Source organism: Choloepus didactylus, chromosome 13, assembly GCF_015220235.1.
Source record: "Choloepus didactylus isolate mChoDid1 chromosome 13, mChoDid1.pri, whole genome shotgun sequence".
Classification (NCBI taxonomy): Eukaryota; Metazoa; Chordata; class Mammalia; order Pilosa; family Megalonychidae; genus Choloepus; species Choloepus didactylus.
The window spans coordinates 69649295-69674505 of NC_051319.1; the positions used below are offsets into that span (position 1 = coordinate 69649295).

Consider the following 25211-nt stretch of genomic DNA (forward strand, 5'->3'; position numbering starts at 1 on the left):
GTTAAACATAAATCATTTTTAGATTCAAGTCTCTCCTGTTTTTAGATATGGGAGGGACATAATTTATAATTTTCTTGGAAAATAAATCCAATACATATTTCTCTACTCAAAAGCAGTTATTTCATTTAAAAAGTATTAAGTAATAAATTTTAAATGTTCTCTCATTTGTATAATAATTTTTATTTTCCATTCATATAAAGTGACCATTATTTAATAATCAATTGTAATATTTGAGGAGATTTTCTACTTGAGATTTAAGCTTTTTAAAATGTAATAACAGCATAGCCAAGGTTCAAAAACACGATGCAGAACCAGAAGTTTGTACTTCATCATTCATGATTTAATTCCAAACGTTTGAACAATAATTCCAAGACATTAAAGTTTTACATTGTGACTCAATGACTCTAACCTAACTAACCTCAGAGGACGTCACCTACCCATGCAGTTGTGGCCTCCGTTGACCTGCATGTATTCAGGTGGGCAAATGCAGGTGTAATTTCCTAAGGTGTTGTAACAGGTGCCAGGCCCACACACACCAGGATGTGCAAAGCATTCGTCAATATCTAGAGGAGGCAAGAATATCCACTAATTAATAAAGATTTTTTTTTTTGACAAAGTTATATTGCAAAAACTCCCGTACTAAGGGAAAGGATGATTCCCCAAATTCCTGATATTTACATAAAACTTAGAACTTAAAGTAGTTTTGTAGAAAATATCCAAAACATGTATTATGTGGCATATGTTGAATCTTTCTTTAGAAGAAAAATAAATCTTCAAAAATAGAAATAATCAAAAAATTATTCCAAATTGCAGAAAAATAGCTTAAATAGCACCTATATTTTTACTGAAAGTTCATATTCTTCAAATGAAATTGCTTGGAATTTTTGTCTTATTTCCTCTTAAGGCATTCAACTCCCAGGTACACTTTTGTATGTCGTAAAGTAGATAATCCTTTGCCCCATGCTGCCCCGCCTTAATTGTTTCTTATTCTGCTTTAGTTGCCCGCAAGCTAGCTGCTTCTTCTTGCAGGGCAAGTTCTGGGAGGGCAAGCCAGAGATGAACATCCTGGTTCAGTCTTTCAGGCTGCACTGACATACAGGCACCACAGTATGCACACAGGGGTTCCTCCACTCCCCCCAGAACAGGGCCAGGGACCCACAATGGGAGCACAGGTTGGTTCTACACTGGAGCAGACAGGGTGTGGGGGACAGGTTTGCAAAGCTGCCACAAACTTCTCCTACCATTTTTTTAAAGTTATGGTTTCTTGATTCAGTTACTACAACCCATTGACTATTTTCCAGACTTTGGAGGATAACAGCTGTGCCTTTATTGATAGTTTCAAACATTCTCTGGAAGAATAGGACCCTGGAGCATTTTACACCACCATCTTGGTTGATCAGAAACTCTCTACCCATTTATTTTCAACCAATCTACTCAGAGGAAAAAAAAAAGTGATTTACAGCAAGTGAGCTGTATTCATATCACTATCATCATACATGTTTACATGAAAAGAAAACGTCATGAGACAGTTTTAACAGATCCTTTGATAGAACTGGATGACAGGGCCTTTTCTCCAAGCCTTTCCAAGTGATTTTGTTTTAAAAAGTACTAATAATCACTGTCCTCCCCCCTACATGGGATCTGACACCCAGGGAAGTGAATCTCCCTGGCAACGTGGAATATGACTCCCAAGGAGGAATCTGGACTCGGCATCGTGGGATGGAGAACATCTTGACCAAAACGGGGATGTGAAAGGAAATGAAATAAGCTTCAGTGGCAGAGAGATTCCAAAAGTAGCTGAGAGGTCATCTGGTGGGCACTCTTACGCACCATATAGACAACACTTTTTAGGTTCTAATGAACTGGAATAGTCAGCAGTAAATACCTGAAACTATCAAACTACAACCCAGAACCCTTGAATCTTGAAGATGATTGTATAACAATGTAGCTTATGAGGGGTGACAATGTGATTGGGAAAGCCATGTGGATCACACACCCCTTTGTCCAATATATGGATGGATGAGAAGAAAATGGGGGCAAAAAAAAAAAAAAAGCACCCAGTGTTCTTTTTTACTTTAATTGTTCTTTTTCACTTTAATTTTTATTCTTATTACTTTTGTGTGTGTGGTAATGAAAATGTTCAAAAATTAATTTTGGTGATGGACACACAACTATATGGTGGTACTGTGAACAACTGATTGTACGCTTTGTATGACTGCATGGTATGTGAATATATCTCAATAAAATCGGATTATTAAAATAAAAAAAATAAAGAGCAGTAATAATTTCTAGGTATAAATTCACCTCACCTTCACAGATACGGGTTTCCTCGCTGAGGTAGTAGCCTTGTGGGCACTCACACTGGAAGCTCCCAAAGGTGTTGATGCAGTTTCCACCCTGGCAGAGGCCTGGCAACTCCTGACACTCATCAATGTCTACAAAAGGAGAAATCGGCTCATTTACAATACATGCCATCATGGAAGAGAAGAGTTCCCATCAGAGCTCTCAAAAAGCGATTTTGTAAGACTGCAGACATTCCATACTGCCAAGTGAATGCACACTTAGATGGTAGGTTTATTATGACCATAAAATTTCTTGGCTTTGTTGTGGAACTTTGCCATAATCTGAGAAGAGTGGTTAAAGCAAGTAGGAGGTGATTCAACTTGGGGGCTAATGGTGAAGAACTATCAGAAATCAGACTACTATAATGAATCACTACTTTCTGATAAAAGTGGTTATACGGCATCCTGGTAATTGATAGTCCACCTGTAATTTTTCTAAATACACTTTTCTAACAGATTTTCTCTATAGTAAAGTCTTTACCTTTGTGGCTGATGAATAGAGATGAGCTCACCTTCTAAGATGATTGTGATGGGATTAGGTCTGAAGCCTTCACCTCCAGGACACAGGGTGTAATATTCAGCTACAAAACAATGGAAAATTAGAGATTTGATACCGGCGTCTAAGTGCCAGGGACAATGCACAAGAGTTTAGTAATGGCCAGGATCAAAACATACATCCTGAGGGGTGTATCTGCAACATTTTCCTTAGTGACCTTCCAAATATATTTAAAGTGATATTTAATACAATTTAGTTGAAAGAAGATCATTACGTCTTAATTAATACAAAGTAGAATAACAAAAACCATTTATTTTTAAGTAAAGAAAAGAATCCCTCACAGAAAATGCATGTCACAACTTTTTGGCAAGTAAATAAAAACTACAAGACCCTACAGTACAAAAGTTTTGATCTATGTCCATATCAGAAGATAATGTTTCAAATTAAGGTGACCTTTGATGACTTCAGGCTTACGACATACCTATGGACCTGAACTAAACAAACTCAGAGAAGAACCAGGAATGGTCTTTTCTTTGAATAAACGAATGAATGGAGAATTGATGTTATTACCATTCATACCGGACTGAGGTTAAAAATGGTTACATTTTGTGTTTTATCATATCATAAACAACAGTAATGAGACAGGAATTCGAGTTCCTTTTATATAAAATACTCTTAACTGGCTTCAGCATAATCTCTGAGAGTAGTCCAGATTGAACTTTTTGCCCTCACCAATTCCCCTGTCCCCTAGCACAAGACTAAAATGGCAACTATCTTCAGATACTCAAGTTCATTTCCTTCCTTTTCTTCAGCGCCATACTTACTGCTATTGACAGGGGGACACGTCTCGCAGGGGTTTCCCCAAGCCTTCCCCAGGGAGCAGCAGCAGGAGGAGCGACTGACGCCCACCCCGATCTCGGTGTTGCAAGACAGACTCCCATCTCCTCGAGGACCAAATTTCAGGTAGCAGTTGCCCACGCGGTTGTCTGCAGAGCAACACAGGAGCTTTAAACTGCCCTTGCAATCACCACCCAAATGAGGACTTTCAAATTCTGTACATTAACACATAAGGTTCATTTTAATCCTTAGCATGAAACCATCTGTGGCTGGAAATCTTTTTTAAGTTATACATAGTAAAAAATTAAGACAGACTTTCCTATTTTTAGAGATTCATATGGATTGTATTCCCATATATTAATGGAATGAACAAGATAGTAAGAAATTACTCATTTGGAAGACTCTGGACTTTCAATTTAAATTCAAGAACTTTTTGGTATAATCTCAATGCATCCTGATGTTTTGAAATAAAAGAGAAAAAATCCAGGATAAATTAAAGCTGAGCTCAAGCCACATCATTTCACGGAAATATTGATAACCCCATCTTCTTCCTCTCCTCCCCGTGATCTCCATATTCCCATATCTTAGTTTTAATTTGCACAGTGAGGCTGCAGGTCTGGGAAAGATAGTTTCCAACAACATTAGAAAGAGTAGTTAAGGGATCAATGAATCTCAGGCTTTTTCTTGTTTCTACTTATAATTACTATCTACAATGATTCATTTGGTCTATGGCTTTAAATACTATCTTTCTGCTAAGAATATTCAAATTTATAGTACCATCTCTAACCTCTTCCTGATCCTTCTGCCAACTACCTATTTGATTCCTCCTCTTAGGTATCTAATAGTTACTTCAAAGTTAACATGTCTAAAATCAAACTCTTGATCCTCTCCTCTCCCCATCTTTTGCAATTTCAATAAATGGAAACTCCATTTTTTTTTTTTTTTGGTTGCTCTGGCCCTAAAGTTTGGAATCACATTTTACTCCTTACTATCATTCTATATTGAATCCAGCAATAAAGGCTGTCAAATCTATCTTCAAAATATATCCAGAATCTGACTACTTCAGCATCCAACACAACTAACTGAGTTCAAGCTGCCATCATCCCTTACCTGGCCCATTGCAATAGTATCCTAACTCATGTCTCGACTTCCATCCTTGACTATAGTCTATTTTCTCCAGAGAAGCACGAGCAAGTCTTTAGAAGCATTGCCTTAGATTAAAGCACCTCCAGTGGTTTCCCATTTTTATCAGAGTAAAATCCAAAGTCCTTACCACAGTCTAAAAACTGGTTTTCATTCCTGGCTGCATATTAGCATCACTTGGGCAGCTTTTTATTATCTTAATTTTTTCCATTTTAATTTTGTTGGTGAATCTCAAGAACAGAAAGTTGAGGTAGTTATCATTCTTAGCTCATGACCCCTCTCTTATTTGGTTTGTATTCATTCACTCTTTCTTCTTCTCTCTTTTAACCATATATCCCATTCCCATTCCTCTTTCCTACCTAACCAGTAGAATGTATTTATCATTTTTTGCATATGTTCTTGCAAATGAGGATTTTTATTTTCATGTGTATATTTTAAATTTACATAAATGGCATTTTGTCATAAATCTCATTCTATTTTATAACTACTTCTGGTCATACTGCTTGGTGGACATTTAATTTGTTAACTACATGGCTTGCAATTGCTATCTTGTCTATTCACTCTCCTAAGACAGTTTCTAAATTTCCACAAATAATGCTGCAATGAGCATCCTTAACATGACTCTAGATCGGACTGTGAGTTAACTAATTTGACATATATACCCAGAGGAATTGCTGGTTCCAAGTTAGCTCTCAGTAGAAGGAAAAACAGCCATCTTCATTTGTCCTTTGTCCAATGGAAGCTTTTAATTTTTTATATTTTTAAGTCAGTCTGCAAGTATTTTATGGAACAATACAGTAAAAATATATAGTAAAAACAACTTATAAAAACATAACTAATCCCAATTTTTATTTCAAGTTTTCCTGGTTTTGAAGGTATACATATACATACCCAAATTAGTTTTCTGAATGCAATTAACTACTTATCAGCTGTCATGCATAAGCATGAACCTGGAACATATTCATCTTGTAAAAACTAATTTCAAACATCTCTAGTAGGTTCTAGCTTATTACTTCTGCTGCTTCTTCTCATACTTGCATCATCAAACTCAATACTGAAAGAATGTTTTGAAAATTTTGATGGCTCACAATTTTGTCAAGAGAAGATGGCCAACTACATTGCTCAACAAATGGAAAATGTTTTCATTTTTAGATTTATCAACATCAATTAGAATGATCAGTCCAATGATTTATTTTATTTATACATCCCTATTTCTTTCCATTAACCTTTGTATATATACCTGCTTTCACTGTTTTTTCACTTTATGAACCATATCAATTATATTTTTGGCATACAAAGACTATAAAAAGATGAAAGAATCTGGCCAGATACCATTTTAATAAAATGGGGAGGTTCAGCTTTTTCTTGTCAAATATTGCATGCTGAAGTTCTTCCTTTTGAGTAAGTGGATAAGAATACAATATTTTGTCTATAGAAATATACTGTTCATTCACTGAGTTTGAGAAACTTATCTAGGATATTGGCAACTGAAAGACTCATAGCCTGGGATTTTGCTCATGCAATCAGTTTCACCATCATCTAGAGTCTAAACTAGAGTGCTTCTCTATCTTTGCATTTATCTTCTGACTCATCTAATAATTTGAAGTGTTTTCCATTGCCAATTTTTGTCTCTTTGCCATTATGGCCAGAAAGTTAAAGATTCTGAATTCTCAACTGTGTGCAATAAAAATTAAAAGTAAATTCTGAATGCAGTATATTTCTAGTCTTCTTTTATACCTTCCTTTGGGCAACATATAAGAAAAATGAAGGATGATGATGCAACAGTGACAGTTTATTTTACTCTTGTGTCATTCTTTCAGGAGATTCCATAATTTTCCACTTTCTTATTATTTCACCTTTTTTTTTCAGCATCATTGGGCATAACTGTAAGCATCATTGGGCATAATGATGACATAAAGCCTAGGATGGTGATAGAGCAAAACGTTCAAGCTAAAGGAAAAGTAAGGTCACCAATATCTCATAACATGTCTTAGACTTACAAGATGGTCCAGTGGACACTTAAGGTAATTGCAAGAGAGAATGAGTCTTTGTTCTTTGGAAAAACACTAAGAAAGAATGAAAGTCCTGAATTATCTGTACAAACAGGATTGATCCAAAAGCAAATAAAAATTAAAATGGATTGTATGCTGGCAGTTCACCTGACTACTGTAGTGCAAGAGCGTTCTCCAGCACTGTGGCTCTGGTTTCTACCACCACCAGCAGGACAGAGAGTTCCTTAAGCCCACATCCCTACCAACACTTCGCATTCTCCAGGTTTCCTAATTTTTATCAGTCTAAAAGGCATAAAGTGATTTTACATGGTTTTTCTAATTTGCTTTTTTCTTATCACTAATGATTTGGGACATTTAAAAATGTTTGTTAACATTTTTGCGCGCTCCCTTTTATTAGCTGCCTGTTCACAGCTTTTGCTCCAAGGACAGTTTTAAGAAATACTGAGGCCTGTCTGAATCAGAATGTCTCAGGGTGAGGCAGGCATCAATTTACTTTTTAAAGTTCCAAGTGTGATTTTAATGAGCTGCCATGGTTGAGAATCACTTAGTAATCTGGGCTCCTGCTCCTTCTTGGACCTCTCTCCTCATACTCTGCCTACAACTCACTCCACTCCTCTACACAGGCCCCTTGCTAGTTCCCAACACCATCATTTCCTACTGCAGGGCCTTTTCACCTGCTGTTACTTCTACCTGCAGGCTTCTCTCAGGGGTCCACTGGGCTTGCTCCCTCCTTTAAGGGTCTGACTCTCCCATAAAACACAGCGTCCCCATCCTCTGCCTACCCAAGTGTCAGAATCTGAACCCTTTAACCTGACATTTTGTTCGCTTTTGCTTTGTCTATCTCCCTGCCACCCCAATGTAAATTCAATGAAAGCAGAGAATATGCTTGTTCTGTTCACTGCTGTAGCTCTGGCCCCTAGAATAGAAGAAGGCTCTCAATATTTACTTCTATGAATGATTTTGAACAAAAAAGTCAGGACCTGAAGTAGAGCAACCATAAATCTTGACTGAATATATTCCCTGAAATTTGAAAACAATACATAAATTAAGTATAAATCGCAGTAGCAAAATATTCCCTGCCTTTACTGCAAGTCCAAAGGAAAAGTGACAATGAAGGCAGCAGGCAGTTTTCTCCTGAAGCAAGAAATTTTTTTTTTTTTCTTTTTTTTTTGTATTTGCCCAGTAACTTCTCCAGACCATTACTCCTCTAGGCAAACACTTACTAAGGTGCAGGAATAGGGCAGATGAAAAAAGTTGGAAAATTATTATCTAAAGACAAGAAATGTCAGAGGAACGTTGATGAGAGATTCTGAAATCTTCATTACTGCCTCCAGTGCCGCTCCAACCTCTCATCTTCTCTCGTTCCATGAAATCCATTTCTGCTGGCCTTTTCTTCTCATCACTTCATTTATCGACCCCTCCCACAGGTAAGAGAAATGGGTGTTCCGTTAGTTATATCACATCGGACTGTTTGGGAGGCCTCCCTGGGTCAGGGCCAGGCAATCCTAGCCATGGCCTCGGTTCTGCCATTTGTGGGCCCTGTGACCTTGAACAAACGATTGCACCTTCCCTTGGTTTCCAAGTCTGTGAGAGGAGGAGGTTGGAGTAGCTGTCTCCAAAACTCCAGTTTCCAAACACAATGTGGAAGACAAGCACGATAAAAGTGACCCCATAATATTTGGTAATCTAGAATTTTCTAAGAAAAACAACTATTTTCCTTTTAAATTAATGGTAGCAAACACTTATCTCCATTCACTTCCAAGAGAGTTTCAACATTCAATCGAATTCCATTTCTTTGTTTAATACAGCTTTTACTTACCAACACAACCCACACCAGTAGGGTTCAGCTGGAAATCAGGTGGGCAATTACACTCATAGCGACCGGGAGTGTTGACACATAGACCATTTACACAGTTTATTGGATCTGCACATTCATCGATATCTAGGAGAAACATTTAAAATGCCCATGTTAGCTTCTTTAATTTATCGATGCATACTGCTGCTCCCAAGAATTTGGTGGTCTTTTGACAATTTAGTAGATTAACGATCATTAGGAAGGGCTAGGCACAATCAAAATGGAATAAAGAACTTAAACCCTAAACTAGGTTTTACAGATCAAGCATATGGTTCTTAAAATGATATTTAATATGCTTAATAGATAATTAAATGTTAGAATTCTGAGGAAGAAAAAAGTATGTCACTGTTAACTAAAGTTATATATATATATATACACACATGCATATATGTATATATATATGCACATATGAAGAAATTTTCTAGATATTTAATATATTTTTCATAAAAATGGATTAAATGTCAGTTATGCTCAATTCCATGATTAAACATAAATATACCAGAATGCAATTTTCTTTTTCATAAAATTGTATAACCTAACACATACTTTAAAAAAACAGAAATCTGAGGAATTTTCATTTCCTCTAATCAGAACACAATTAAACCTTTAACTGGCCATACCTGTACAGTTTCCTCCTGTTCTGTCCAATTCATAACCATCATCACAAATACAATGAAACATTCCAGGCAAATTATTACATGTTCCAAAGACACAAATATTTTGGAAGGAGCATTCATCAATATCTGAAAATTTAAAAAGGATAATCTCTTTACAAAAGATATTTTTAAAAATTTTATATAATGTATAATATTAATGAATTTTTCTATCTCTTCAGATGTTCCCATATAGTAAAACTTTTTTCTTTGGACTAGGTAGAGGTCACCTAAATGACAAGCAACTGATGTTCATCTACGGGGCTTGATTTTAACAAAGAAATTAAAAGAAATATTACTTTAATGGTAAAATGAGTGTCTAGTATTTTAACTGTCTTAGAATTATAAAATATTTAGACAAGAAAGTGTGTGCCTCAGGCATAAAATAAAGAATACAACAATTCAATATGAAACATATTAAAGGAATGAAATTATAAAAAGTTAAAACAAAAATTCAAAGCTTCTAATAAAACAGTGCAAACAGATGTTTTATAATTTTTTGTAAAATTAACAAAAACATACAACATAATCTTTTTAATATTAAAGGTATCATTAAAACTATTTTGATTATTTTTCAGTTCTTTTTATTGTGTATTCTAATTTATCTATACTCAGCTATAAGCAAGGAAGTAATTTTTTTCCTAATACCATGTAATATTAGATTGCCAACTGCCAAACATTCTTGCAAATTTCATTTAACATTGAATTGAAGTGAGAAATTCAGTTTATGAAACTCTTCCAAGAGGCTTTAAATCAAGGTCAATAAATGTGAATTTCTATGTGTGTGTACAGCTGTAGAAATAATCTGTATTTCTACTTACAGGAAGAGGACGGACATTTTTTAATACAAATTACCTAATATTGGGAGATCGCACACCAGATATGTCATCTTAAGGGAGACTAGACAAGTCATCCTAAACTACTATCTTGAGACAGTCATATTTTAAGTCAAAAGGATCTCTTGCTCATTCATGACAGTTAAAATAATGAGTTTCAACCATGTAAGATTTAAGGAATGGTTTAAACTGTGTTTAAAGGTTCAACTAATGTGCAAAGGACTTGTCTTCTGTTGAGGAAAGAAACAAACTCATTCTCTTTATGTAAACGGAGACTCATCAGATTATATTATAACTGAATCGTGTTCATCTATACATGCAAATGGCATTGCATTATCAGCCTTCTGAATATGCATTTTACTCTTTTATATAACCTTTATTAGAAATACCTTCCATTTAAATTCTTGTAAAAGTAATATAAGGTATTTTAAAATATTGTCTTTTTATAAAATTAATATACTAAAAATATTAAAACTCCTACAAAAGTATTGACAGCAAAATAGAAAAATAAGGTAGCAGAAAAAGAAAAAAGATCACTCAAAAATGTTTCTACCCAGACAGAATTATCACTAAGCTAATTATCATTCCAGATATTTTTATGCAGATTCAAAGATAGAATGATAGTGAAATGGAAACCATTTCTATGCATCAGATCAATTTTTCTTTATCTTGACAGTTTCTAAAAATATTTTTCTAATGTGAAGAAATGATGAAAAACACTAAAAGTCTATAGCTTATTGACTTTATAGTTCAAATCAGTGATTCTATAAAACCTTTAAAGAAAAAAATAACTCAGGCTAACTGCTGGGCTAAGATTATAAAATGAAGCATGATAACAGATCCTCTTTCCATTAGTATCCAATCAAATGAACATAAGTAGTAAATCCCAGCACACACACACAAATTCACCAGCAGCAACTAAACCAAAAACAGAATTAAACAATCTGGGATGACTCAGAGTAGAGCCTAGCTCTGTACTTTACCATAGCCTCTTCCCACCCCCCACCCACACCTCCAGAAATGGTACTGATGAAATTTTTCTAACATTTTGGAGAGAATCAGAACAAGGGGGTGAGTAATAGGTCCCTGCAAAAACGATATTAAAAACCGCAGGCAATGACACTTCTACAGGTAGTGGGTACCAATCCACTACCTTGAGCAGAACCTAATCCAGTGTACATAAAGACAACTGTAAAATGAGCTTCTGCTCTTCCCTGTCCTGGTTTCTTCTATTCATAGAAGCCAATTAATAGAAAATGTGAGTCAATGTGGATATGGAACTATGTGATTTATTACCAACATCAACTTGACAAGAGTTAGTAGGAAAAGGAACATGTCAGCGGTAGCCAGATGCTTTCTCCAACATAAATCTCATGTTAATTCTTCATACCTAAGACAGAATTTCCCTTTAATGATTCTAATTCCTGTGGTATAGGCTTTTCCAAAACTTCTCTCCAACCTCCCCCTCCCCCTGCCAAGGTGGCACTAAATAGTTACTACTTACTTCCCGTATTGGTTTTCTCATAATATAATGTCATTACCAGGGCGAGAAATCCCAGTTGCCAGGGCAACTTAGGGTGTCACACAGGTAGTTCACCTTCAGTTGGACACTGTTCCATTTGGCTGAAGGTCAGTATTTGTGATCCCAAGAATGTAACTATGCTATGGTTTTTGCCTGTTTCTTCTTGTTTTTGTCACTCTTCCCACAATGTCTGCTCATCTGGACAATTTCTCCTGAATTTACTAATGTAATTCTTTTATGTCTTCCCATCTTATAAATATTTTTCCCCTCTAAACTGACCTTCTCATTATATTTTCCACTCAGCATCTGCTTCTCACTACAAATTCTCAGAACTTCCATAGAGTCAAAAAAATATTGCAAGAGTTGGCCATTTCCTAGTATTCTTCACCAAACTGAGGGAATATGAAACCTGGTAGAATTTTCACATGGACAGGATAGGCCTCCATTAGGTGGAGTGAATCCAGATACAGACCATTTAGTATAATGTCTGAAGAGAGAGCACAGCTCAGCTTCACAAAGACCACACAGGGTGCCAGGGGAGCTCTTTCCCTCCAGGTTTCCCTCCTCTCCCAAACTTGGGGTACAGAATAGTAGCTGAAATGAAACCCAGGCCCCAAACCATCTTCGGGTCCACCTATATTGTATCAAAGTAAACAGAAGCTCTTGAAAGCTAAGTAGAGTAAGCAGGTGTAAACAAACTGAAAATAAACTATGGTAACTTTGCAGGCATCCTGTAGAAAACAAAAGGACACACAAAAAGCAGATAAAGAATCCAGGGTAGGAAGAGAATTACCTAAGGAACAAAGGCAAATTTCCCCACAAGTTCTTTATGCCACAGTTGACCTTAATAAAAACTTGACGGTGACTGAAAAAGTTCAGAGAGATTATAAAAACAAGGGAGTAATACAAAAAGAGAGGCAGAGTCAAAAGACACGAAAACTGGGGAGTAACTCAACAAAATTGGAGAATTATTAAATAGAAGCAGCAAAGAACAGAGGAACACAGATGACAAAGTAATTACTAACATAAAGAAAGGGCTTAAGACAATCACAATGAATAAAAATGTTGAAAAAGAAAAGAACACTATTAAATTAAAGATAATCTATGGGTTACAGACCAAGGCCATAAACAGAATATAATTGTTATCTTTGAAGTGGCCCAAAAAACTTGAATAGAAAGTGTTAAATAACCACACACTTCCCTGAATTAAAAGAAAAAACGATCTACAAGGACAGATCAAATTGTAAGACAAAGACTTAACCTTATTACGTTTGTCAACTGATAACGATTCCTTAAGATGTCAGATAGAAAACACACATCATACAATACCACAGGAAAGAACAGTGCCTACCAAGATTAATGGCAATGGGCATATTCTCACACATGAAATAACTCAAGGAGGAAATAACCTATGGACACAACAATGACCCAAACTCGATGTAATGTAAATTGAGCCTGTACTTTAAAAGAAAATCTAGATTCTTTTTCCTGGAAAGTGATCACACTAGGCACCAAGCTCTGTTTCTAGGAAATGGGGGATGGCATCACAACATAAAGGAGACATTACTATTAGGTAAAACCTGAAGTCCTTGATGAGTCTTTGAAGACGACTGCCAGTCCCTTTCACACAGACAGCAGACTAAAACATGGTTGGTATATGCCAAAAATAAGATACTGAGATTCTGATAAACACATTAAATAGCGGTAATAGGGTAAGTTATATATATCATATCTTAAAAAGCTGAATAGTTTTCCCACATGTCATTCATTTAGTGATGAATGAAGAAAAAACAAATGGTTAAACAAACAAACAAACAAAACAACGAATGAGCCGAACTTCCAACTATTGGGTTTTGGCCAGGAAAACTTCGTAAGAGATGAAAGCCGCCTTTATCATTATTCATTCGGCAAAATAATCTGTGCTTCAATGAATGACTTTTATATGTGCAGCATGTGCTGTGTATTCTGCTTCCAGGTGGAGCCTGTTCCAGCTTTTGTTGTGGTTTCATTTGCTGTAGCTGAGCCAAATTGAAAATGAGTTGGAATCCCGGCGACTCACCTTGGCAGGATCTGCTGTCTGAGGCTGGAGTGAAGCCCATCTCACACTCGCAGCGATATGCACCTGGGACATTGAGGCACTGTCCGTTCTCACAGAGATTTATGTTTTCTGCACACTCATCGACATCTGTGGGAGAAGCAAATTACATCTTTATTAAGCTCCAAATTTCATGATACATTTGTTTCCCTTGTTTTACAACTAAATCAATTTTAAGGGCTGGAGTTAATGTTCATTAACTGGAAACAACAATTAATTATATTCATCTAAATAAAGGTGACAACTTGACAGTGGAGTTATTTAACCTACACCCTAAATTCAATTCTAATATGGTGAATGGAAGAGATGCTGATGTCTCTCACATTTGTTTTAGCTCCCTTTAATTAGCCAATTTGATGCATCTGTACTATACCAACATCATTTAGACAGGACGAAGAATATTGGAATTAGTCAAAGAATGGTGGTATTCATTCATTTGAAAACATTATAGTATCAGAAGAGACAACTTGTTCTTTCACTAGTTCAAGTATTTTAAGTAAATTAGAGACACTAAATGAAATTGGGGAAAGTTCCTTTAATGTCATTACAACATTAGTAAAATACTCCTATCTAAATACGCAAATAGGCATTTCCCATATACCTTAAAGGTGGCATATTTAATTCTATCAAATGAAAAAGTGGGTTGGGGGAGAAGGTAATGATTAATGAGGGCCAAATATTTGCAAGGTAGTTGTCTAACTTGAGTTTTGTCATTTAGTTCACCAATCCTGTGAGGTTTAATATTCATAGCAGATCTTAGGCTAAGAGAACTCATTGAGCTGCCAAAGTCCCAAGGAGCTAAGATGTGACAGAGCCAGGATCTGATCACAGATGTGTCTGGCATCCGTGCCATGTACTTTTCTTCACACTATGGTGCAGAGAAGTACTGGGAAACATGCAATATCCAAAGTTTAAAAGTAATAAGAGTTTTAAAACCCAACAAACATGTCTTCTTAAAAATGCATTTGAAAATGAGTTTGAACTTTTGATGTCAATAATTAGAAAATTTTAAGAGTCTATCTTTTAATTATGGGTTTATGTTGTGTACTGAAAATCAACCGAGTCACACCTATTTACAAACTGGAAGGTTCTACTTTATGACCAGCAAAATAGTCCAGTCTTATCTGAGTGTATAATGAGAGGATGGTTTATCCTCAAGGAATGTGGACTGAATAGCAAGCAGCTAATTAGCAGTTAACATTTATTCAGCTCTTACTAAGCATATTTTTAAAACCCCTTACTTGTATTACTTCATTTAATACTTTCAATACTGTGTGATCAACACATAAAACAGCAGTGACTGGGAGAGGTCAAAAATCACATCTTGAAAAGCTGAACAGGTTTTCCACATGTCATTCATTTAGTTAGAAAAAGAAAACTAAAAAAAAGAAACAGCATTATTATTATTACTGTGCCCATTTTTAAATGGGGAATCTAAGGCCAGCCAAGTTAAGTAGCTTGCTTAAGGTTACTCAACCAGCAGAGGCAGGATTTGAATTCAGGTGCTTTTGATCATTATGTTAATAGATGAGTAAGAGAAAATGAGAGTTATTAACAATACATACTAGTAATAAGTGTCATTATTTTAAAACTTCCACCAGTATTTTGGAAAATTGTTTGGGTTTTGTGTTTACTATAAGAGAAAGGTACATCCTGATCTGCAAGTCAAATATAAAAACAGAGGTAGTTATTTCAGCATCCTTTACAGTTTTCTTCAAGTGAGGAAAGCACAGGGTTCCATAAAAAATTATGTCAGAACACACCTCAAGACTCACCCACCTGAGCAGGTAAAGCCATCTCCAGTGAAGCCTTCAGAGCAGGCACATCGGTATGAGCCAGGGGTATTCACACACTGAGCATTGATGCTACACTGGTGGGTTCCATTAGAACATTCGTCCAGATCTGTAGAGAACAGAACAATAAGACTTGGAAAGGAAAATGAAATGTTTAAACACACAGAAAGATTTTCATTTATCTTAATTTAAATGTAAACTGGCCCAATGGAATGTGTTTTACTTTATAGCATCACAATTCTAATTCTCTAAGATCTCAGACCCATAATCCAAGGTGTTCATGGCACAAAGATGGGTCAACATGATGAATTCAAGCATTTGTGAGATATTTAATCTAGAATTTCAATGGTTAAAAGAAAGCTAGCACTCGATTTCTGTCTAACCCTTACTGTTGGTAGATTTTATAGCCATTTCACTTATCACAAAAAATACCAATTTCTAAGATATTTCTGAATTTCAGAGCACTAAATTATCATACAATTTTCAAGTTCCTTTTATAGTTGAGGAAACCAGATACAATTCTTGGTTTTAATTAAGCCCATAATTTAATGGAGGAGATTAAATGAAACACAGGAAAAATATAATTAAATACTGTGATATGCACCATGAAGAAAAGTTGCAAAATGAACCAAAGGGGGATCTAATATGGACTTTAGGATCAAAGAAGGCCCCACTGGGGAAGTAATTTTAATTAAGCTCAGACCTGAAGGATGGGGAACTATTAGCCCAATGAATGGAAGTAGGGAAGGGTGTTCCTTGGTGAGGGAACAGCACATACATAGATACTGAGGAGGGAATGAGCTTCCTGTACCCACAGAAATTAAAGGAAATCAGAATGGCAAAGCACAATGCATGAGAAAGAAGATGAGGGAAGATGAAGCTGGAGAGATGGTCCATGGACAGATGCTGTAGGGCTTTAAAAGTCATGGGAAGGAGGCTAGATTTTATCCTAAATTTGATGGTTTAAATGAGGATAATAAAGAGATCAGATCCATGGCTTAAAAGATTGCTCTGGCAGCTATGAAGACAATGGAATGCAAGAGGACCAGGAGGGGGTGTGTGGAGGGGTTGAGATTTGAGCCAGGGGAATGGAGATGGAAAGGAGTGGATGGATTTAGACAATATTTTGAGGTAGAGGGGCCCGGACACTGTTGGATTTCTCCTGTTAGAGGCAGCCTATCTTTGCCCAGGTGATGAATGGGCAACAACCACAAAAAAGGGAGGCTAGAAGAGAGAAAAAAATACAAAGTTGGAGATGAGAGAAAAACAGCAAATAAATGAGTCAAGAAAAATGGGATTGAGGATATGGCTGAAAGTTTGTGAGATTAACAATACGGAAATGGCCAGACTAGAAGTGGGTTAAGTAGGGAACTTAGTGAAGCTATCATAGAACAATACTTAGCAAAGTTACTTGACGATTAGGATAATTTAAATTCTACAGTTAGCTCACAAATATTTGACAAACATATTTGGGATAGGAAATACGGCTTGAAATGATAAAATATTTATAAATTATATTATTAGTAAGAGGTCTTAAGGCTCTTCTTTAATCCTTATTGTGGGTCTATAAGCTTTTAATGAGTTATCACAGGGAGGTCAGCTCAGTTGCTTTCTTTCCCAGTTTAAATTGACCTAAATAGTTCTTACCAGTTGGAAAAAATGCTTTATTGTTTGGGCCTGCAAAATACTGGGCACATTAAGCAGCACTGTGAATGACCCCAACGGTATAATCCAGTCCCCGGCTTCACAGCTTTAAAAGACTAATTAATTAGACTCTGGCTCAAGAAGTATAAAGCTTGGAGAATGGCAACTGCCTTCCCATTCTCCTTTCTTCAAATCAGGCTTCTTGGAGTCTAACAAAACATTTAGATCTGCTTGTAAAAACTGCCTTTTCTGGAAGGAAACTGGTATGGCTCACTTACTACAGACTCAGGTTATCTGACAAGCTTTTTCATTTCCTCAATTTATTTCACTGGGTTTAAATCTCCCTGATAACTCTATGAAAAGACTAGAAAAATACACTAGTCATTTTTCATCATACAGCTGTTTGAACTACCGGCTGCACATCAAATAATTTTTACTGAACAACAACACATTAAAGAACAGATGCCAAGGCATACTGTTGTAATTTGATCATTTATACTAAGGTTAAAGGAAGCTTTCAGGCAGGAATTATCTTGCAGCTAAAGATAGCCTTTGATTTACAAGAAAATAAATGAAAATGAAGAGCACGTTCTTATTCAAGTATGTAGGCTAACAATGAGGCAGAAATAGAGCCTTTGAGAATTTTGCGTCTTAAAGGATATTGATGCATGTACACTCACCAATACATTTGATGCCATTTCCAACCCAGCCTTCTCTGCAGCTACATTTGAAGCTTCCAGGGATGTTTAGACAGGAGGCGTGCATGTCACAATTGTGGGCACCAATTTCACACTCATCCACATCTAAGAAAAGATAATTAAGATGAGAAAGCTAAAACATAAACTAATTAATTCCACTTCCAAGTAGATGAAATTTTAACAGAAATATGAAAATATCTAAAACTTGACAACCTCAGGAGCCTTGCTCCCTGCCCAGGCCCAGGCAGAACTCCATATAGAGGGCATCAGATTACAGATGTCAAGAGAAATCCTATTTCAAAAAGAGACTCTGCTATTCCCTATTAATATTTACTACATATTTTTCATGAAGATAAGGACAAGCCTGACTTTTTTAAAGGTTCTCTTTTTGAAATTATATGAACACATTTTTAAAATACAAATTTTTATAGTTTTTGAAAACCATCATTTTGGTAGGCATTTTTGGTTTTTAAAATTTGAGAATACAGTGAAACAGTCACCAGAACGATTATCTGGAGAGCGACCACATGCTTTTACTCGAGTATGTATGTGCGTGTCGGTCTGTCTTCTGTATACATGCTCATATATAATACATACATTAATAGAAATTATTATATATGTGTAGATTTGGTTCTCCAAAGTTTTCTATAGAAAAAATAGCATGTTCCATCTACTTCAAGTATTACTTATTGTAGCTGCTGAAATCACACCACACACACACAACACACGCACACACAAAACTCAAGGGTTTCTATAGGCTTCACATCAGCCCTGCTAGGGGTGGACATGCTAAGGACACTCTTCCTTACTTGCCCTTTCCTGAAGGTTTCAGCTTAAGGTCAAGCTGCAGTCTAAGTCTCCCACCATCCGACTTGAGCAAAATACCACACAAGGGCCTTAAACTCAGCAATGAGGAACACACAGTCCAAGGCCTTGACATTGGATTTTCCTACCCTCACCCGTATGCAAAAGGCTAAAACTTTTTAGTGGAGGAGAGGAAAGAAAGAGCAAAGAAAGAGAGAGAGAGAATAGAGAGGCGAGGGGCACAAGGAGAAGAGAGGGCAAAAGCAAATGGATAGAGAAGGATGGGGGTGACAAGCAGAGAGAGGAAAATAAGGGAAAAGAAGCGAAAGGACTCCAGGTAAATTTGTTAGTTTAGAACTGCCAAAACAAACACAACACCATGATCCCTTCCCCTTTCTGGTGCTCCTTTCTTTATATCATCTTCTATTTGGGCAGCAGCCATCCTAAGAAAGCCTACACTCTGCAGGAGCCATCAGAAGCATTTCAGAGCCAGGGATCAGGACTCCACACAGCCACACTCACTCACTCGCTCTCTGTCAGCACCGTGGCTGCTCGGTAGTGGGTGGCTGAGACGGTGTGCCGCTGCACAGATGAGCCAAAAGTGTCACACATGCTGGGGATCAGTTATTCATCATACAAACAGGCACGGCCATTTGTGGCTAACTGATCTCAGAGATGCAATGGAACAAGTGTGTCAAAGCTGGTTCTGTGAAATATGAGACCAAATACAAGAGAACACACACTTGAATCCCACCTGTGCATCCAGTGGTCCCCTTCTTCACTGAATAGCCCAGCTGACAGTGGCAAATGAAGGAACCCTTGGTGTTCTCACATTCCCCAAACATGCAGATGTTCGAATTTAGGTCACACTCATTCACATCTGGAAAGAGTATCGTCAATACTTTGATTAATGTTGTTCACCATGATAATTTAAAGGCTCTCTTTTAAATTGAATAGCATAACACGCAACACACAGACAAAATTTAAAATAGAATCCTTCTGTAAGACACAGTAGTGCAAATGGTATTTGTATTTTTTGTTCTAATAATTCCTTTCAATTAATACTTCCTCTTCAGCTTCTGTAGCTTCTCTAAAAAGATTTGAATTTTTTTTTAAATAACCAAAAAAAGCCTTCTACCTCTCATGTTTATAGATGTGTGTGTAAATATGTGTCCTGTTCTCATGATACCCACCGATGCAGGTTTTCATGTCCATTGAAGCCATGAAGCCATCGTAGCAGAGACAGCGATACTCTCCAGGAATGTTAGTGCACTGGCCACCATCACAGATGTCAGGGTGATTTTCACACTCATCAATATCTGATGATACAAAATGAACATCAGATGAAAACAAGGATGACATCAAATATTTTTTTCCATCCAGTTATACTCAAACACATCTGCCAGGTTAGTAAAATTACATTAATTAAATGTACGAAGTGCATAGTTTCCTTTCTGTACCTGTACATGATCTCCCATCTGGCATTAGGGCATAACCTTCACTGCAACTACATTCGTAGCTTCCTTCTGAGTTAGTGCACCGGGTGTCGCAGCCCCCATTCATGATCATGCACTCGTCAATATCTGTGAAAACAACATTCCAACCATGTTACATGTCAATCTACTCCATTTATCAAAAAAAAAAAAAAAAAAAAGATAGTAATTATTTTTTCTTTTTTGTTTAGACAACTCTTAAGTGACTTTGAATCCCCCCCCAACTATTTGTGTTGATTTATCACTATACCATTAGTATTTAGTTCATTCTTTACCTCCTTTTAGACAGCATTCCATTTAGCATTTAGCTCCAGAACCCTAAGATTAAGAATTCAGAAATATAAAATTGTGGAGTTTAGGAAATTTTCTATGGCAAGAAAAGACCAGTGACTCTTCTACAAAACCACCAAACCATGGCATCTTAGGAATCTGTACCTATTCTTAGACTGAATTTTAGGGCAAAGGGGTGCCATCGACTTTATTATACAGTGCCAGAAGTTGACTTGAGAACTACCAGTTTCAGGCCTGCGTGGCCCTCCCTTACCTGTACAGCCCTGCCGGTCTGGCGTGGCCTGGTATCCAGGATTACAGGAGCACTGATAGGTTCCAATCATGTTCACACACTTTCCATTTCTACAGAGATTGTTGCTCAGAGAACACTCATTAATATCTATAAGAGAAACACAGAATTAACATTCTATACAATAACCACATCACTAAAACTCTCAAGGATGTGCTTCGCTGGAACTGTGGTCTACAAAGCGGTTTGTACGCTTCAAGGGGAAGATCTGGGAAGAGGGCAGAAATTGCTGGAATCCCTACTTCCATTTATATCTGTCTAGAACACTGCTGTCCAGTAGAGTTTCTACAATGATGGAAATGTATCATATCTATACTGTCCAATACGTAGCCACATACTTAGCATTTGAAGTGTGGCTAGTCTGTAGAGGAACCAAATTTTTAATGTTAATTAATTTTAGTTAAATTTAAATAGTCACATAGTAACTACCATATTAGCTAGCTCAGAGCTAGCACATGCCAGAGATGAAGCTTAGCACATGGATTTACACTGACATGCTAACCTGGTCTACTAAATGGCTGACTAACTTGACCCAATGCTGAAGGACTCTGAGGGAAGATGGCTAGTTCCACAGAATGGAGAGGGCCTCTTTTGTGCAGTTTTTTTTTTTTTTTTCATTTTATTGTGAATACAATGGAATTCACATATTCACAATTGTGAATATCCATGGATAGGTGGATCTACAGATTATATTGCCTATTTTAAAAACAAATAACCTCATAAAATGCTCAGGTACTTAAAAACCTCCCACAAAGAACTATAGAATAAAAACTAGCACTAAGAATACAATCACAAGAGACCAGCAAGACAATCATGGAGTGACAACTTTTCCTCAGACAAGCTAGTTGTCAGACACAATACTAGGTAAACATAATGACAGTCTACTCAGATCGAACAAGGGAATTGATCCCAAATTCCACAATTACCAAGAAGACTGTGACATATGGATTTATGCCCATGATCATTAAGTGTATATTATACCTCATACATAAAAGTGCATTTTATATTTTGCCTTTGAGGTACATATTTTTGGCCATACGATTCATAAAAGCTAAATAAGAAAATAAACTGAATTTAGAAACAGATTTTTGAACACTGTATACGTTCATAAGTTCAACCATGAATAAATACTATATAATTAACAGTGAGAGAAAACATTGTTTGTACCACTTTTAAAATGAAACAAAAATATTTAAAACTTTTAAATTTATCCTTTTAAAATGTCTGCCTTATTTACAACTTAAGAGTTGTGTAATATATTAGCATAGCTATATATATGTGTGTATACATATACATATATATATGCCATATATACTACATAGCTTATAAATAAATATATGTGTAGTGGGGGAGGTGTTCCTAATTTTATTTTAATGGGATATGTGATTTCATCTATTTTAAACTGTTTTCTTCGCTTATACTTCCAAGAAAGATTTTCTGTGAAGAAAATATTCCCTGGCGGCATCAAAATTTTAAAGCCAGAATACTAAACACAGTGACCCCAGAGGTCTTCATATATTTACCAAGAGCAATAGGACGGATTGCTCAAAGACCAGCCGTTAGTTCTCATGTATCTCTCTCTGCCATCTCTACTGAGCTCCAGATCAGTGGAGAGAGTGGGGTGTTTCTGTGAGAAGCGGGGGTTAAGGGAGCTCACGTGTGCTCAAACACATGTGAGTAGACCCCACGATGACAGATATGGGGCACAGAGTGGACTCTGAGTGGATGAAGACGTTGGCAGAGGATATAAAGGTAGGAGGCACAGGTGAACAATCAAGAAGCAGCCCTTCCCAACAGGGGCAGCCTTCCCAGCCACCCTACCTGGAGGATGTGGAACCACTTGGCCTTACACAGGGTCCCTTCCACAAGGACCACTCCAGCGTGCTTATAAGGAAAGGAGGGTGACCACAATGTCAGCTCATCTGACTATGTCACTAAGTGTGTCAGCTAGATTTCACATGCCCCAAACAAGAGGTTTGTTAGAATCAACTGATCTTTACCAGTTGTGCCTGGTGGGTTCAGGTGCTGAGGAGACAAACTCACCCACACAGTCCTCACGTGATGGTGACAGCTCATGTCCCAGGGGACAGTCACACTGAAAGCTGCCCTCAGTGTTCACACAGGTGCCACCCCTACAAAGGAGAGGGTTACGTTCACATTCGTCAATGTCTGCAAGGTAAAAACGTGAGATCCATTAAAGAACTCTGAGGATGAAACAGTCACACGTACAGCACGGGAGAAGGAATATTATCTGAGGTAAGTTAAGGTGACTCGAATATAACGGATGTGTTCAATAGCTGATAATGCTCTCCTCGCTTTTCCCACATCCAGTAGATAAATAGTAAAGGTTCAACTTTTAAAGATAGTCAGCTATCAAGAAATTTACTTGTTACATGCAACAAAAAGAAAAAAAAAAAGAAATTTACTTTTATGAAATGAGCAGGCTCACGAAAGGTAAAAAGAAACAGTATTTGCTTTATATCACCCTAAATTCAAGATGCTCTATATTGCTGTCTGTTATCCTGGTGCATATTTCTCTAGTCAAAGTGAAAGAAAAATTGTAGGCCTACAGTCTACTTGGTAGGATAGCCTACTAAAACCTGATATAAGCCCTTGTAAGTCATAAAAAAATAAAAGAGTGGGCTAAAAGTTTGCCAATACCAAAAGGGTTTGTAATAATACACAAAAAAGGGAAATAACATGGGATTAACATGACTAATATAAACTTTGGGGTCATCACACAGTGTCATACATTTTAATTGAATCTCTCCTATGTAATTAGTCTGCGTTTTGATTTTAGATTCTATGAATAAACAGAATCCAGTCTCAATATCTCACTGCCATTAAGGCGCCAAGATGTGGGGGCTCCTAAGAGCAATTCAGGAACAGATTTCCTGTCTAACATTTAAATCTGTTTTCTCTCTCACCACAGCTCCTTGCCAAGCAGGCTGTTAACAGCTCTGAGACAGGCAAAGGTCAAGATAGTGAGTCTGTGCTTGGCTGGTTTGGAGATTGGAGAGAAGAGCTAACTTCACTTACCCATGCAGTTCTTCATCATCATGAACCCACTTTCGTAGCCGTCAAAGCACTCGCACTCAAAGCTGCCCGGAGTATTGACACAGACTCCACTGCCACAGAGGTCAGGGGAAATCTTGCACTCGTCGATGTCTAATTCGCAGGGTATTAAAAAGAGAGAATGGGATGAGAAGGGTTAAAAGCCACGGGGAGGGATTTAGCTTTTCAGCTGAAATGAAACACACTTGAAATGCTGGAGAAATCAGGGTTTAGCAGTATGAAGATAGTTTTCAGTAGAGCAGACAGAGAGGGACAGGGCCTTAGGCACATTCTTTTCCCCAACTGCCAAAACTGTCACAGCCAACGGGCAGATGGTGCCTTTTTGCCTTTAAGAATTCCGAACTGTGGATTTCTTTTTGTGGCTTAGAAATGGTAAGAGAAGGATGAACTGCAGTATGTACTGAATGGGGCAGTATGAACTGCAAACTAGGCAGCAGTGGACACACGGAATGACGCTCCATGCCCACCGTGAGGGCCAAGCTGGTTCTGTCCCACTAGCCCACGACCGTCACTGCCAGGAGCAGATGAAGACGGTGCTACGCCTTGGAGCTGGGGTGGCTGGCAGAGCACCCAGACAGCTCAGAGGCAGACATGGTCACTAGCCTCGAACCAGAGGTGCACATATAAATGTGGGGACATGGAGTAACCCCTAATTTGTGTTTTTGTGTTATATTCAGAGGCGAAGAGCCTTCTGGTCTCATTGAAAAAAAATAATGGGAAATGATGTATTTGCCACTTTTTATATACTACAGTAAATAAGAATCTTAAATAGTAGTGTCTATGTTCTCAAAAATATGGTTCTCTGAGAAAAACCCCATGCCTATAACTAAGGTCTACTGGGACTGTCAATAGAGAAGCCATGTCCATAAAATATGATTAAGAAAACATGGCCTATTTTCCAAATATCTGTCATAGTGGGAAAAATGCTTCTGCTAGCTTCATTTTGATGAATTTCCATGTTGAAGTTTTTATATCATAGGATTTAGTCAGTAGATAACATGTGCATACTCTCTTAGGGTTGTAGTGCCGGCATCCTACCAGCTTTGGGTTTTTCCATATTTATTTCCCCTATTACAGTCCATACCGAAAATATAAGCAATTTTTTTTCAACAAAATTTTTAACAAAATTCATTGATTTGATTAAGTAGCTAGAATATGCATATTAATTCTCTTACTTTTTTGTCTGTCAATATCTCAGAACCGAGTCAGAACCGAGTAGTAAGAGCCATGTGAAAAACATAAGTTTGATGGTGGGAAGGGACGATTTTTGGCTTGATATGTTGTGGAAACTGCATTGTACAGAGTATGGACTCCGGGACTTGGGTACAAAACC

General features: G+C 37.1%; 1 protein-coding gene across 1 annotated transcript in view; it reads right to left on the reverse strand.

Moving 5' to 3' along the window:
- FBN2 (fibrillin 2) overlaps positions 1–25211 on the reverse strand; it is a 266492-nt gene that overhangs the window by 42579 nt on the left and 198702 nt on the right. Inside the window, exons 26-40 of the mRNA XM_037800910.1 lie at positions 23843–23971; positions 22847–22972; positions 20768–20893; positions 20191–20313; positions 19924–20049; positions 19485–19610; positions 17909–18031; positions 15571–15693; positions 13756–13881; positions 9306–9428; positions 8650–8772; positions 3663–3824; positions 2855–2923; positions 2310–2435; positions 438–563 (exon numbers count right to left, since the gene is read on the reverse strand). Of these exons, the coding sequence (XP_037656838.1) occupies positions 438–563; positions 2310–2435; positions 2855–2923; positions 3663–3824; positions 8650–8772; positions 9306–9428; positions 13756–13881; positions 15571–15693; positions 17909–18031; positions 19485–19610; positions 19924–20049; positions 20191–20313; positions 20768–20893; positions 22847–22972; positions 23843–23971 (1857 nt within the window). The remainder of the gene's footprint in view (positions 1–437; positions 564–2309; positions 2436–2854; positions 2924–3662; positions 3825–8649; positions 8773–9305; positions 9429–13755; positions 13882–15570; positions 15694–17908; positions 18032–19484; positions 19611–19923; positions 20050–20190; positions 20314–20767; positions 20894–22846; positions 22973–23842; positions 23972–25211) is intronic.